General features: G+C 39.8%; 1 protein-coding gene across 1 annotated transcript in view; it reads right to left on the bottom strand.

Moving 5' to 3' along the window:
• Positions 1 to 17522, bottom strand: part of LOC106059661 (uncharacterized) — a 176830-nt gene that overhangs the window by 64953 nt on the left and 94355 nt on the right. Inside the window, exons 5-6 of the mRNA XM_056022660.1 lie at positions 1498 to 1686; positions 219 to 349 (exon numbers count right to left, since the gene is read on the bottom strand). Of these exons, the coding sequence (XP_055878635.1) occupies positions 219 to 349; positions 1498 to 1686 (320 nt within the window). The remainder of the gene's footprint in view (positions 1 to 218; positions 350 to 1497; positions 1687 to 17522) is intronic.

The following is a 17522-nucleotide window of genomic DNA, read 5'->3' as shown; positions in this document are numbered from 1 at the left end:
ATTTTCAAATTCTTCCCCCCCCCCCACCACCCTAGCTAAGCCACTGTAAAATAGTCATAAGTATAAATAAGAAATGAACAAAATGTCAAATCTGAAGATGGATGCGTTTAAAGTCAAGGCGCATTAAACGTCACTGACTCTAGTAAACCACATTCAGCAGTATTTGTTTATGGAGATAGACGACTCGCTTTGACCTACATAATTCTCGGGTTACTCACCTTGTGTTTCTTCTTTACGTAAGGGGGTATAACTGCATTTCCGGTCTGGTCCAGCGCTGCCAAGCTACTGAAAACAAGACTGGATAGAGTGGACCTTCTTTCTGTGGCCCGCGAACTTGTCACAGGCCGACCTGGAAACAAGTGTATTAGCTTGGATAATAAAGTTGATTTCATTTTTAAAAAGTATTTTCATAAACTTTTATCTTAGAGTCCTTCTCTACCACTGCCAAAATCGTTAAATAGAAACAATTGTCATTATACTATTATTATTATTACTACATGAGGACAATGAACTTGCTAAAGTAGCATGGAGATGCGCAATATAATAATAATTAATAATAATAATTAATAATACTTGTCAAACGGCGGTAGGCCCTACTGTTCCAGACCTGCCACATTATCATTAGACACTGTTAATGGGGCTACACAATGAACTTTCTCTGTAACGAATCTCGACCCTGGCAGTGCCAGAGAATGAAAATGACTGCTGACAGGTGATGAGGATTGTTTGGGGCTTCGAATAGGTCTGCGAGGTCAGTTGTCATTATCCCCTCGGTTGATATAACAACAGGGTGTAGTGTTGTATTAAAAAGCTTGCTCAGTCGCTTAATCTCTAAGCTTAATATGTGCACTGCATTGTTTTTCTCAGCTTCAGTTTTTCTTATATACTTTTTTTTATGCTATAAGATAGTGGTACGATGGTACGGTGATGATAGTTGCGGATTTTTATTTTTGACGATAAACAGAAAAACTGTACAAAAAATTGACCTTATAGTCATTCTCTGACACAAGATAAATGAAAATATTTTTTTTTCCATCGGGAATTTCCCCATTCGACTCGAATGTTTCTTTGTATTCAACAAGGTTTTAAATAGATTCATAGACGAACATGAACATGTGAGATCAATTTGTGAATTTCAAGACTGGACAGCAGTTAAGAAAGTATATATATAAGTAAAGTAAACTTCCCCTTTCATACCTTGTGGTCTAAAGGGCAGATGATGTTAAGGTCATCTGTTTCTGTGGCCCACGGTTAACAAGGGTGTCATGTGGCCAGCACAACGACCAACCGCCTTTACTTTTCCCTAACTAAGGTCAGGTACCCATTAGAGCTGGGTGGACTCAGGGGCGCCCGAAAATCACGAAATTAAAAATCCCAGTCTTCACCAGGATTCGAACCCGGGTCCTCGGTTCGGAAGCCAAGCGCTTTACCGCTCAGCCACCGCGGCTCCTAAGAAAGTTTATATATGTATATATAATTAAATAGTTTCGAGCGTACCTTCAGCCTGTGCTGCAAGCTTCTCTCTCTCACGCTCTGCCTGTAATTCAGCCAACGAGTGAGACCTCCTGTAGGGCGGAACCTGTTCCTTGTACGGTCTTGTGACGTCGTAGCTTATGCGCCTGGTGGGGTATTTGAGGTTTGGGAAACGTCTGTCATCCATATCGTAGTTCTCTGTGTCCGACAAATCTGTGGTGGTCAGAGGTCAGAAATAGAAGGAAAAAAAAGTTACTATATGGTAATATATGGTACACACAAACTCGAAAGCGGGCCCCGTTGGTCAGTCACATGTGAGCACTGTGACTGTGCGAGACCAATCGTTATAGCAAGCCTCAACACTGACCTACGACGTCACAACCTGTGGGGGAGACAAATAGCTCGTTGCCCTCGTCATACAGACCTGTGACGTCGCGAAGTGGGCGACTGCTGTCAATCAAAACAAGAACGGAGCGGTACAAAACTTCGTTCGTACCTCACTCGGTCAGACTCTATCACCGCCACTCATTGATCAGGGAACATGAAATGCATCAAGATACCTGTGTGTAGTCGCTGAATGAACTCTTTATGTTGTGTCTGTTGTATTTATGTGTATTTTTCCTTTGTGTTGTCTTTATATGAGAAAAGAGTCCTTGTAATCACAACAAATTTCCGTAAGGATCAATAAAGCAGTCTTAGTCTTAGTCTCCTTTGCCCATAGGTTGTGACCGAGCAGGTCAGTGTTCAGGCCTTCTTATACAATTGGTCTAGGTTAGGCAATGTAGGCAGCCGCCTAGGGCCTCCGATTAGTGGGGGCCTCGCACAGGGCTCCATAGAATTTATATTTTTAGAGAAAACAACGCAAAACATGGATGAAGTCTGAAACCTAGCAGAACTCTATGTCTACGAGCCTAGCTCTAAGTCTCTATGATTCAAGGTTTATTCGCGAATGATTACTAAGTTTAGATCTACTTGTCGGACTACATATGCTAGAAGGCCATCGTTTCTTTCTTTTGGTGAAATGTCGAAACGTTACTTCTAGTCTGGTCATCATTGAATCATTGGTGCTATCGGCGCTATATGAATTTAACTTATTTGTTGATTTAGATAAAGATTCAGGACGGTTTATAATTCACTGCGTATTTTCAGTTTTTCTATTAAATTTGGGGCCACCCTATTCACTTCGCCTAGGGATTCCCTATTCATTTTGTCTAGGGCCCCCAATTTCCTAAGGACGGCCCTAACCGTGAGATCTCAAGTTTTGCCTCAACCAATATCGTAATTAACGAACCAGCCGGTACTGCATTGGGCTATAATAGTTTCTTTATATCAGGGGAGCCTTCCCCATGGGAGGCCCGCTCAGGATGTGCTTTTACACTCCCACGCTTAATTTTGAGGGCTTTGTTCTAGCACTCTTAATTGCTATTATAGCGAGGTATTGTAATGGGCATAAACTGGACATAAACTGGACATAAGCTGGACATAAACTGGACATAAAGCTGCTGAGGATCTTCTTTTCTTCTTCTTCGTTCTCATTGTTATGTTGGAGTGTTCAGATGACTAGACCAATACACGAGATGAACTGCGCAGTGGTTTCCAAATCAGGGAGCTCTCCATATAGTTTTCTTTCTATTGGGGTGTTTCGGGGCCAGTGTCTTATACGGGCCTCTTGGTAAAGTGAGCAGTTTGGAAGGACAAGGTCAGCGTTCTCTGGTGAGCCTACCACATGGTTAGATTTCACTGGTTCCAATTTTGAGCGTCCGGTACATGTGTTGTCTTAATTCTGTTGTGTCCGGTCCTGAGTCGAAAGATTAGACGTTGATCTTGTCGGGATAGCTTATAACAGGCGTCATCTTTCATGTGATACCAATGAGAGCTCGTCCACTCCTCATTTATTTTATTCACTATTAGTTACTTCATTTTTTCTGGATAGAGTACAATGTTTAATTGTGCGTTTTTTCTCCCACACTTGGCGAGTGTGTCAGCCTTCATCTGCTGACGATCGACTCCAGTATACAGTCCTTATTTAACGACGGGACTGTTTAACCACGACTCGATCTTACGACGGACTTTCACGAATAACCAAGTCATTCCGTTTAAATCCGATATACGACTAAATTTCAATTATACGACGGATGGCCGAGCAATACATTTTAATTCCTGTTACCATTAGAGCATGGAACGGATTGCCTGAATCAGCCAGGAAAACCAATGGCGTATGACGTCCGTAATATATAAGATAAGAGACTCATTGAAAAGGGTTATTGAAAAGGTTTTTAAAATGTGTTACATGGTTTGGACGTTCCTTCAGAGTTAAAGTTGATTTGCTTCTTAGTCCAAACCTCCCGCAAACCGCTAGACCAGGCAGCTATTTTTTTTGTGCACTCTATGTTTGTGCATTATGAAATTCATTTCAAAGAATATTATATTCTAATTATTGTGTGATAAAAATAGCTTTGCAAGACTGTGAATATGTTATTCACTTTGTTGATTGGAAGATACAAGAAATAAAATAAAAGAGATAAGAGGAATGGAAGGATCTAGATCTCTAGTCGTCAACACTGCTGGATTTAACTAGAGGCAATCTAAAGCTATAGACTAGGGCGCCCACTTGCTGAGGGGACCCACCAGGGATATTTTACACCATTTCGACGAAAGACATAAGAAAATTGCCTTATGATGATGACAATGGGACTTCCTATCTCAAATAGCTTAGCGCCTATTCAATCCTGCTAGTGTATAAAGTGGCACAGAGAAACAGTTATAACAGATCGTATAAGAAATGTGAAGCCCTCCAGAGCGAACAAGAGTTGAGCACCACTGATAAACACAGTGTTGTATGAATGTAGGTGAATGTGTACATGAACAAGAGTTGAGCACCACTGATAAACACAGTGTTGTATGAATGTAGGTGAATGTGTACATGTACAAGAGTTGAGCACCACTGATAAACACAGTGTTGTATGAATGTAGGTGAATGTGTACATGAACAAGAGTTGAGCACCACTGATAAACACAGTGCTGTATGAATGTAGGTGAATGTGTACATGTAATTGAATGATGGAGATTTTATTTATTTTTTGGTCATCACAAGCAAGCAAAATAATAGTCGCTGTCTCTAATTGGTATTAAATTACGATAGAGAAGAAAAAAAAATAATTTTTAATTGCTTGATTTATATCTTATCCTTTCTTTAAAAACCATCTCTACCGCTGTCTGTCTGTCAGTCAGTATTTTTGTTGGTCAGTCTGCCTGTCTATTTTCTGATCTGACTGTATTTTGCTGTTTGTCTGTTTTCTGGTCTGTCACTGTTTGGCTGTCTCTCTCTTTCTCTCTATCTCTCTTTTTTTCTCTCTCTGTCTCTCTCTCTCTCTCTCTCTCTCTCTCTCTCTCTCTCTCTCTCTCTCTCTCTCTCTTATTTCCACTGCATGTTTGTCATTTATCAATCGCTCGTTTTCCGAAAAAATCGATAAAAATGCCCGCCCCCCCCCCCCCCCCCCCCCCCACGGCCGCACCTTAAAAAAATAATAATTAAGCCATTAGCTTCGATTTGTCTCCGGCCAATTTGTCAATCAGAGAAGGTGGAGAAAGTACAGGGATTGCAAAAGTGTAGGTGGGGGGGGGGGGGGGGAGGGGGGGGGACATGTTTCAAAGCCTGGCCGTCTCTGCGATAGCCGTCGAAACTGATAGGAGCAAAAGAAAGGGGGTGGGGGGTGGGAGAGAGAGGGACGATTAGCGTGAGATTAATTACATGCTGAGGTTTAAAATGATCAATGACGTCAAATGGAGCAAAGTTTATGCACGGCGCCTCTGACGTCAGACGTCACGTGCACAACAAGCGCACATTTATCATCACCTTGGAGAGTTTAAAAAACAAAAAAATGGAGCAAAAAGTCTGTTTCTGCTCTGCGGTGTTAGGGACTTTGCTGCCAGAGTTTCATTGGTATTAAACACACACACAGGCCGACACACACAGGCCTACACACAGGCCTACACACACAAAGGCCTACACACACAGACTTTGCTGCCAGAGTTTCATTGGTATTAAACACACACACAGGCCGACACACACAGGCCTACACACAGGCCTACACACACAAAGGCCTACACACACAGACTTTGCTTCCAGAGTTTCATTGGTATTAAACACACACACAGGCCGACACACACAGGCCTACACACAGGCCTACACACACAAAGGCCTACACACACAGACTTTGCTGCCAGAGTTTCATTGGTATTAAACACACACACAGGCCGACACACACAGGCCTACACACAGGCCTACACACACAAAGGCCTACACACACAGACTTTGCTTCCAGAGTTTCATTGGTATTAAACACACACACAGGCCTACACACACAGGCCTACACACACAGGCCTACACACACACAGGCCTACACACGCAGGCCTACACACACACAGAGGCCTACGTACACAATCTGATCATTCCTTGAACCTCCCAGTTCTAGATTAAAATGATCTAGATGTAGATCTAGGCCTTAAGAAAGCCTTTGTTTTTTTTTTGCATTCTCCTTTAAATAGACATTTCTATTCACACTCTGGTCATTTAGTATACCACACTCTCACACACACTCTCTCACACACGCGCTCACACACACTCTCATACACGCGCTCACACACGCGAGTGTTACTTCAGCTATTCTTCAAATTCCCCTATCCTTTTATCTGTTGAACCGTTGGGGAACCACACAAGATCCGTTTACAGTCTTTCTCCATTCCTCTTAGTCTTAACCGACAGATCATATGTGGTACCCCAACAGTTCAGCAAACTTAGGGCAGCAGTCTTCAATTCTGAAGGAACATCGGAAACATGTAAAGCATACTGTTCCATTTCCTGTGACCGAATGACTAATAGCCGTCTTGTGTGTAAGCATGTTTTTAGTCGCGTTTGCCTCAGAGTCTGTGTAGCTGGCCCGTACGTCGAAAACCGTGTAATGTGCAAGCGGCCTAACTAACGCATCAGTCTTATAAAACAGTCTGAGTTAGCGTTATGATTAGCGATTTGCCTCTCTCATTGGCTGTAGATTAATATTCACCCAGGGTGCACAATGTTAACTTGTTGAATCTTAATTGGCGCCCTGGGTAAGTCTATGTTATTAGCCTAATACCCAGTTTTTTTTTTTTTTCTTCAATCGTCTGTTCCACATTCGCCCTGTGGGGCCTGGTGCTCGTGGGACACAGGAGTCTGCAATGTTATCACTCGCCCAAGCGTTTGATTAATGAGCCAGTATTCTGGAAGCTATAGACACAGCTGGAAACTTGATATTTGCACTGAGTACATTAGACTACATTTCATGTTTCCTTTGTAGAGAAGGGATTAATTTGTAGAACAAGTTTACTCAATGCCAGAGTGGATTCTATGCACTCGCTAGATACACTAGGGCAGCGGTTCTCAACCTTTTAAGCTCGGTGACCCCTTTTTACAATCACCCACTCTGCCGCGACCCCCCCCCCAAACACACACATACAGCAATAGAAGAGTAGACAATAACAATCCATATTTTCGATGGTCTTAGGCGACCCCTGGCAAATCGTCAATCGACACCCAAGGGGGTCGCGATCCACAGGTTGAGAACCTCTGCACTAGGGGAATTCATGAAGGTGTGTGCATTCAAATGCACACTGTATTTCGATAACTGGAGTTGCACGCAAACGCATTCTGGCATCTGCTTTTAAATTGCATAGTGGCAATCGTATTGCATGTCTACTGTTGAACGCACTGGCGTGCATTACTGTTGCAAATATCCAAATAAGAACATAAAACTAAAATGATAGTTACCCTTGGTATAGCCAATATTAGAATATGCATCTCCTGTTTAGTAACCCTCAACTTAACGAAAACATTAAGAAACTGGAACAGACACAAAACAGAGCAGTGAGATTTAGAACAAACGAATATTCACATTTAATAACAGTAACGCCTTTAATAAAATCACAAAAATTCAATCTATCTACGAGAATTGTTGGCCTCAAATAATTCTGAATTAGTTTGAGGCTCGAGAAGCTTCTTTCACCAGATTACACAATTACGGGTATTGCATAATGCCGTTGTTTTTTTTTTTCATCGCGAGTAGGATTGGCGTTTTCCATTTACTTGTTCTCCCCACCCCCTCTTTTTTTTTTCGTAGGGTAACTCTATTTCGTCCGACTTGCAGAAATAAAAGAGTGATCTTTCTTTTACTTCTTGTCCAAACTCTTGAGCCATGAAGAGATTTATATATATAGATAGCTGAATAGCAAATGGATCACAATTACTGATTTACGTGAAGATAGCGATTTTAAAGCAGAGTTTTTCTTTTTAAAACTTCTAGAAACGACTACTACAGCTTGGCACGTATCTGACACAATTTAGCCTTCATTTCTTAAAAAGTATAAAATCTCTTGCAAAAAAATATTTTAAGTGTCTGCAAAAATGCTCGGAGGTTGGTCTGGATTTCAACTTTTGGTGCAGAATGAGTCACCAAAAGTCACCAAAAGTCACCAAAAGTCATCAAAAGTCATCAAAAGTCAGTCACCAAAAATCACCAAAAGTCATCAAAACTTATCGACAAATATTAGTTACTGTCACAAGAATGAAAAAAAACAACAACAGAAAACGATGTTAGTGCTATCAACTTTGTGAAATCGAGTGATTTAAACTGTCGATTGTTTTCAGAGTATTGCAATGAGATCGATGTATCCAATACTAAGGCTTGTCACGAGTCCGAAGATTGATGAGGAATACTGTATTTGCCGAGGCTACGCAGCCCCGACTGTGACCTACATATCTCGCAACAGCCAACGCTATAAGATCAGATAAGATACGATAATTTTTATTGATCCAATCTAATGGAATTCAGTTTGACTACAATTGACAAGCTCAGCAACGTAACCATTGTCCGCCGGTGGAAGAGTTAGATTTTCTTTTCGCCGTCTGCGTCTGTCCTCTGCAACGGATTTTCTTTTGGTCTCAAATGTGTATCCCGCGGCATATGCAAGTGACCTCCAGCTGTCTCGTTCTGAAGCCGCATGCAACCATAGGTATCCAATACTATTCTTCTATTTCACACTGAAGTGGGATCGGTGTCAAGAATTCCGAATTGTTTTCTTGCTACATTCGTGATGAGTTAAACAGGCTGCTTCTGTTAAAAAATGTTCTACACATTTTTGTAAAGTGAAAAGGTTCTACACATTTGTGAAGTGAAAATTTTCTACACATTTTTGTGAAGTGAAAATGTTCTACACATTTGTGAAGTGAAAATGTTCTACACATTTTTGTGAAGTGAAAATGTTCTACACATTTGTGAAGTGAAAATGTTCTACACATTTGTAAAGTGAAAATGTTCTACACATTTTTGTGAAGTGAAAATGTTCTACACATTTGTGAAGTGAAAATGTTCTACACATTTTTGTGAAGTGAAAATGTTCTAAACATGTTTAATTAGTCAAACTCTGATTACAATCTAGACGTCTGTGTTTCCAAGTTGTCATAGATCGAATAGCTTTCTCCAATATGTAAATAGCAATTTCCACAATCTCTGCCCATTATTCTTTAAATAAACGTATTCCAATCAAGTTCTATAACTAATTACACCATGGCTTCCAGCAGTTGTCTATCTTGTTTACATAAATCTATAATCTTGATTGCTGGAGAGCTTCGTATAAAGATGGTGCAAGAGATGGATTTAAAGATGGTCCAAGAGATCGAAGTCAAAGATGGCCGCGGGAAAAAGCAGACACGATTGAAATACGCAATAGATCAATATTATAAGTTCAATATCGGCAGTAATCTGTTACGTTTTTCTTCATGTTGGCCTTTAATTTCTTGTAGATTTTCGAACATTTCTTACCGTTCCATATCGATCTGACACTGGCTTTAATTGGACCAGAAAATATTCCCTCGGTTTGTTTTGAATCCCGGTAGAACGATGGGGGCGTTGAACAAAGGAATAACATTTATTTTAGCGTCTCCGTCTCCCTCTCCGTCTTCCTTATGTTTCCCTCTTTCTCTCTACCTCCCTCTTTCTCTCTACCTCCCTCTTTCTCTCTACCTCCCTCTTTCTCTCTACCTCCCTCTTTCTCACTACCTCCCTCTTTCTCTCTACCTCCCTCTTTCTCACTACCTCCCTCTTTCTCTCTACCTCCTTCTTTCTCACTACCTCCCTCTTTCTCACTACCTCCCTCTTTTTCACTACCACCCTCTTTCTCTCTACCTCCCTCTTTCTCTCTACCTCCCTCTTTCTCTCTACCTCCCTCTTTCTCACTACCTCCCTCTTTCTCTCTACCTCCCTCTTTCTCTCTACCTCCCTCTTTCTCTCTACCTCCCTCTTTCTCACTACCTCCCTCTTTCTCTCTACCTCCCTCTTTTTCACTACCTCCCTCTTTCTCTCTACCTCCCTCTTTCTCTCTACCTCCCTCTTTCTCACTACCTCCCTCTTTCTCTCTACCTCCCTCTTTCTCACTACCTCCCTCTTTCTCTCTACCTCCCTCTTTCTCACTACCTCCCTCTTTCTCACTACCTCCCTCTTTCTCACTACCTCCCTCTTTCTCACTACCTCCCTCTTTCTCACTACCTCCCTCTTTCTCTCTACCTCCCTCTTTCTCACTACCTCCCTCTTTCTCACTACCTCCCTCTTTCTCTCTACCTCCCTCTTTCTCACTACCTCCCTCTTTCTCACTACCTCCCTCTTTCTCACTACCTCCCTCTTTTTCTCTACCTCCCTCTTTCTCACTACCTCCCTCTTTTTCTCTACCTCCCTCTTTCTATCTACCTCCCTCTTTCACGATTTTCTAATCTCTTTTTTTTCCACTCGATTGTTCTAATCTCTCTCCTCTCTCTATCTCTGTCTGTTTCTGTGTGTGTGTCTCTCTCTCTGTCTCTCTAGCACTCTCTTTTTCTCTGTCTCTCTCTGTGTCTCTCCGTCTGAGCGTGTCTCTCTCTGTCTGTCTCTCTATCTGTCCTTCTCTCTCTCTCTGCCTGTCTCTCAGTCTCTCTCTATCTCTGTCGCACTCTCTGTCTCTCTCTCTCTTTATATATGTATTTATACAATCTCTTTCTTATCTATCCATACCTTTCTCTCACTCTCTCTCATCTCATCTCTCTCTCTCTCTCTCTCTCTGCGTTTCTCTCTCTCTTTCACTTATCTCATTAGTCTCTTCCATTTTCCTCTTTGAAAATCAATATCATTTTTATTCCTATGTCTTTCTCTTCCTCTTTAATGATACTGTTGTCTATCTTTCTTTTTTTTTTACTCCCTACCTCTCTGTATCCTATCTCTCTCTCTCTCTCTTTCTATCTGCGCGTGCGTTTGATTCATAAGTCTTGCTTGAATGTGTACGTGTGTGTGTAGTGAGCAGAGATTGTGGACTCCTATGTTGCGATCGTATTAAAAATGTTCCCTGACATGTTCCCTGTAACAACTATACACTACACGAATTGATATGTTCCCTGTAACAAATATACACTACAGTGTCACTACACTAATTGATATGTTCCCTGTAACAACTATACCAGATATTAATTAATACGTTTCCTGTAACAGCTATACCCTAAACTAATTGATATGTTCCCTGTAAGCTATGCCTAAATTAACTATTATGTTCTCTGTAACAACTATACCCTAAGTTAACTGATATGTTTCCTGTAACAACTATACTCTAAATTAACTGATATGTTCCCTGTAACAGCTATCCCTAAAATTAACTGATATGTTCCCTGTAACAGCTATCCCTAAAATTAACTGATATGTTCCCTGTAACAGCTATCCCTAAAATTAACTGATATGTTCCCTGTAACAACTATCTCTAAAATTAACTGATATGTGCCCTGTAACAACTATACACTATACTAATTGATATGTTCCCTGTAACAACTATACCCAAAACTAAAGGATTCCTGAAACAACTGTAAGCTATAATGTTTGTTCACTTATTCACCTGTATCAATATTGTTTAGTGTTGATATTTTGATATTAAAAAAACAACGTGCCCACACAGCACCAGCTCTGATTACACCCAACGATATTGCTATCTGTGAACTAAGCGAGAGAAGCGCCTTCCACAGAAGTCAAACTCCCTGGAGTTATCTGCGCCTGTGCATAATTCATACATTCAAGAAGGTCGATAACTCTCTTGGGATTAAGAAGAAGAAGAAAAAAAAATCAGCAGACGTTAAACTGTGCAGTGCATAAAAAAAGTTTCGCTTATTTCTCCAAAATGGCCGACAATGCTGTAATGTGTTGATCGGGGTAGAGGAGGCAGATGACTCCATAATAATTCTAACACATGTCGGAGAGATAACATGGGGTTAAAAAAAAGAACAGACAACTCTTATTCAGATTTAATTTCCCTGATGCGAAGAATGCTTCGACGAGAGTTATCCTTCGTGGCAGCTTCTGCATTTATCAATGAATCTGATTGGATGCCATTGATTGGGGGGGAATAGCCAGGACCACGAAAAGATCAGTTTGATTGGTTAAGCAGATTCTGACGTAAGAAACAATATTATGGCATATGCGATTTTTTTTTCGGGGGGGGGGGGGGGACCAATATAATGAGTTTGTCTATTTGCTTTTTTTTTCCACACTGAAAGAAATAGCAAGGGACATAACTTTTTACACTGAAAGTTGTCTCAAGGGACATAAATTTTTACACTGAAAGATTTCTCAAGGGGCATAACTTTTTACACTGAAAGATTTCTCAAGGGGCATAACTTTTTACACAAAAGTTGTCTCAAGGGGCATAACTTTTTACACTGAAAGTTGTCTCAAGGGGCATAACTTTTTTACACTGAAAGTTGTCTCAAGGGACATACCTTTTTACACTGAAAGTTGTCTCAAGGGACATAACTTTTTACACTGAAAGATGTCTCAAGGGGCATAACTTTTTACACTGAAAGTTGTCTCAGGGGGCATAACTTTTTACACTGAAAGATGTCTCAAGGGGCATAACTTTTTACACTGAAAGGTGTCTCAAGGGACATAACTTTTTACACTGAAAGATGTCTCAAGGGTAATACGGAACCATAAAACAATGGACCAAGATTTACTGCTAATTTTTTTTTCTCTCTTAGCTATACTTAACTTATCTCGCACTATAATTATTCAAATGTTTGTTGACCGAATAAAATCTTGTAAAATCTTGAATTTCATTCCTATGACATCTACTCTTTTTAAGTTCACTGGAAGACTGCCTATTAAAAATTCTACTGGAGATATCTATGTACGTGACAGTCGGCATACTAAATCAGCGCCTGTTCGCAGGACTTAAATGTACCAAACACAAAAATTTCTGAAACATGGACACTACTCAAAGCATCCGTCAAGCATCAAAACATGGACACTACTCAAGGCATTTGTCAAGCGACAAAGCCAAAAGTTAGCTATACTAATACAGACACGCAGGAACAGGATAGACTTAAAACGTACTCTCTCGAGCACAGATGATGAGGTACTTAGAACCAACATACTTCTAGAGTTGGAGGGATCAAACAATTATATTTATAAGAAAGCTGAAGTCCGCTGTAAAAACTATAATGTAAATGAAGGTCCCAATAAAATATTCCTATCCACCTAGCACAGTGGTTCCCAACCTGTGGGTCGCGACCCCCTTGGGGGTCGATTGACGATTTGCCAGGGGTGTACAGACCATTGAAAAAAATGGATTGTTATTGTCTATTCTTCAATTGCTGTGTGTGTGCGTGGGGGGGGGGGGGGGTCGCGGCAAAGTGGGGTATTGTGAAAAGGGGTCGCCAAGCATAAAAGGTTGAGAACCGCTGATCTAGCAAAACGTTCAAAGGACTAGAGCAATAGACTAAGATAGTTGACACTATGGGAAACTTTACTGAGAGCAAGGAGGAGATTATCAACGCGTTCACGCGTCATGTCACAGAAATATATAGCGATGAGCCTACGGATAGAGAAATACAGAATAGATCCTTGAAATATTGTAGACCAGTGATGCCCAAAATACGGCCCGCGGGCCAGATCCGGCCCGCGACGTGCTTCAATTCCGGCCCGTCGAAACGTCGGCACTAAAGATAGAAAATTCCCCCGCCCACCCAAAAATAAAATTTTCATAATGTATCTTTACCTACGTTAGGGCCCTCACTTTTTTTTTCTAATGGATTACTAGCATAAACATTTAACATTTGTGCGTTCATGAAATAGGACTATAGAATCTACTAAGAAAAGTGAACGGATCTTCATTTTTTGTAGGAAACGATACCATTCCTAGCCAACATGTTTGTTTTTATGAAGAACAACAAAATATAAACAGAACTTTCGCCATTGCTTGGAAGTGTAAAGACAAACTCAAGATATTCGATTCAATGTAAGTTCTAGAGCAGGGGTTCTCAACCTGTGGATCGCGACCCCCTTGGGGGTCGATTGACGATTTGCCAGGGGTCGCCTAAGACCATCGAAAATATGGATGGTTATTGTCAATTCTTCTTTTGCTGTATGTGTGTGTGGGAGGGGGGGGGCGGGGCAGTGTGGGGGATTGTAAAAAGGGGTCGCCGAGCATAAAAGGTTGAGAACCGCTGTTCTAGAGCCTTGATTTGAAATAAAAACAGTTTCAGATCAATTTCATTAAGGTTTTGTATCTTTTCCACTATGTGGCCCGCGACACTAGTGTTGGAAATTAAAATGGCCCGCAGATAGAGTTAGGTTGGGTATCACTGTTGTAGACAGTTACCGGAGCTTGAACAAGAACATTTAGAATCTCCCTTTACATTAGAAGAACTAGAAACCGCTCTACATTTAACACAAAACAACAAATCACCTGGCCCTGATGGACTAACATTTGAGTTTTATAGGGCCCTTTTTTCCTTTACTAGGCCCTCTTCTCTTGCGAATGTATAGTGATGCTTTACAGTCTGGACAATTTCCTGCCCAATTGAGGATTACATTACACTAATACCAAAGAAATTGGATAACAACACCTCTGTTAATGACTACAGACCTATTCCTTTATTGAATACTGATTATAAGTTGTTAGTGAAAATGATCTTTCTTAGATTAAAACCTCTAATTCCTCAACTCATTGGACATGACCAATTCTGCTGCAATCCTGAAAATAATATTCTTGAAATGAATCACTTTCTGAGAGATTTCATCCGTTTTAGCAAAGATTCGAACCTAAACGCTGCCCTTCTGTCCATTGACCAGGAAAAGGCTTTAGATCGAGTTGACCATTCATTTCTGTTCCAGGTGTTGGACAAGAGTAGAATTGGTTCTTATTTACTGGGGTTTATTAGGCTACTGGTTCTTATTTACTGGGGTTTATTAGGCTATTGGTTCTTATTTACTGGGGTTTATCAGGCTATTGGTTCTTATTTACTGGGGGTTATTAGGCTACTGGTTCTTATTTACTGGGGTTTATTAGGCTATTGGTTCTTATTTACTGGGGTTTATTAGGCTATTGGTTCTTATTTACTGGGTTTTATTAGGCTATTGGTTCTTATTTACTGGGGTTTATTAGGCTATTGGTTCTTATTTACTGGGGTTTATTAGGCTATTGGTTCTTATTTACTGGGGTTTATTAGGCTAGGTTACTAGGGAGCAACAAGTCAATTGTTAATAAATCACTCCCTTAGTTCGAGTATAGGTTTGAAAAGGGCAGTTCGCCAGGGGCGTCCGTTGTCACCATTTCTTTACACGCTTTGTTTGGATCCTCTTCTGGAATCTATTAGAGTAGACAGTGCAATTGTAGGTAGCAGTATTCCTGGCCCAACACCTGTTGTTAAATTAAAAGCTCACGCTGATGATACGTTTTTCCTATCAAGCGAGAGCGATGTCATCAATATTTTGGACAAGTTTAAATCTTTTGGACTGGCTAGCGGTTCAAAAATTAACATAGGAAGGTCATCCATTATGGGGCTGGGTAAGTTGAAGTTTAAATATACCTCCTCGCTCAACCTGACAGTAGTGGACAGAGTCAAGATCTGGGGTATAGTTTGGAATAGTAATTCATTTTATTATTCCAAAGACCAGTGGGACAGTATTTATAATAAAACCTGTAACTTTATTAAAATGTGTAAGCATACCTCGTCTACCATTTTTGGGATGGAGATTTTGATGAATAATAAGGTCATTGCATGGATGGTTTATATGGCGACTATAATAGAACATCCTCGTAATTTCATATTCAAAATGAACACAATAATTAGAAGCTTCATTTTTAGAAACACAATTACATGTATCAAGCATAACACTTTGATCCAAGATTTAAAAAATACGGAGGGAATTAATTGACAGGATATTCGAGTCAAGATCAAGGCAGTAAGACTTCAGTTCGTTGGACAGATAGTTAGAAATTCTATAAAGTTTCCATTAGAAGTGTATTATTATGGAATCAGAATGGGGCGATTACTCACAATTCGGAATGATACCCCACATTATTTTGGTGCACTTGTTCACCCATTTTATAGGTCAGTTTCACGAACTCTTTTGGATAATGAACACATACTAATCTCAAGGAAATTTACACGGCGCTAAAGTACACATTTAAGGAGAACTTGGGTCTCAGAATCAAATGGGGAAAGGAAAGAGGTATAACAGAGTTTAGGGATTCCTTTATAAACCTTCATTATAAGCACATTGTGCCCAAGGCTAGGGGAATAACATAGGCTCATTTTTGGCATGACATTTATTCAGTGCAAGAAGGTCAATATTTTAGAAATCTGTGGTAAATGTAAACTATGTAACATGTCAGTCGATGTGGAAGAGAAACATTTGTTTCTAGATTGTCCGTTGTTTTCTAAGGTGTAAAATACTGTCTGTTAGTGTTAAATGCTAATAGTGACTCAGATGTGGATGTTAATCTGGCGATCCTTTTAAACAAGGTTCCCAAATTACGTAATAAAGCTCTTGGGAATTATAATCTCATTATTTTGGCAGAGTATAGGACACTTGTTTGGAATACTAGACTGAAAATTGTTATAGAGAATACAAAGTTCCTACCCGATGGCTTAGAGATTATGTTTAGACAAACTGTAGACTTTCAACTCGAGAGCTTTAAGGGAACGTAAAGGATGGTATGGTAAAGGGAAGGTCTTGGGTTTGTATAGTGGTGAGTATAGAATTGTGCTTGGGGCTATATGCATATGTATGTCGGTGTTTGTACGTTGTTGCAAGAATGGATACGTAGTTTGTGGGATACATGTAGGTATATTTTTAGTATTACAGTAGTGGTTTTCTCATTGCAAATGCATTTGACTTAATGGAATTATCTACATAAAATAAAGGTTTGGCTTGTATTAGGAGGTATTTCTATGTGTTCTTGGGTAGTTACCTAATGTGTTGGACTGCGCCCTCAGAAGTCTTCAACACCTTGTTTTTAACCCTTGTGGTTATGTACTAGATAACTGTGTGTATATATTATATATATGTTTGTTTATGTGGGTGCGGTCATGTATGTACTGGTGTGCATTTAATTTTATTGTTGGTTAGTTCCCCTTTAGGTGTTAATCTGCTAATCCTTGGATCAGTTTTCCGTCTTTGATGGTTTCAATATTTATTAAGCATATTTTTCCTTTAAAATGAAAAAATAAAATTATTATTATTATAATTTTGTAAGGTAAGGGTTTGTCCAAATGAAGGCGTTTCATGGCAAAGAATTGTTGTTTTTTTAATTTCCTTGGTGTGAGATTTAAAATCAAAGTTTCTTATTTCACTTTTATTTTCTGATTTGTTAAATTGTAAACTATATTATTATTTTCAGTAAACTATATTACAATTTCCAATTATTTATTTCCCATTTTATTACCACTTTTAGTTCAAAAATTATTATATTAAATCCCTTCTAATTTATCATTTGTTATTTCTTTTGCTGTTGCCTAGGTTATCCCTTAATTGTCGATTTGCTAATCCTTGCATGATACTTGCATCATTTGATGGTTATTTGGTTAGTACATCTCTGCTTTTAAAGTAAAACTTTTATTGTTATTATATTTTTATAAGGTAATGGTTTGACCAAATGAAGGCGTTACATGGCAAAGAATTGTTGTTTTTTAATTTCCTTGGTGTGAGAGTTATAATCATAGT

Source organism: Biomphalaria glabrata, chromosome 3 (assembly GCF_947242115.1).
Source record: "Biomphalaria glabrata chromosome 3, xgBioGlab47.1, whole genome shotgun sequence".
Taxonomy (NCBI): Eukaryota; Metazoa; Mollusca; class Gastropoda; family Planorbidae; genus Biomphalaria; species Biomphalaria glabrata.
This window is presented reverse-complemented; position numbering and strand designations above follow the sequence as displayed.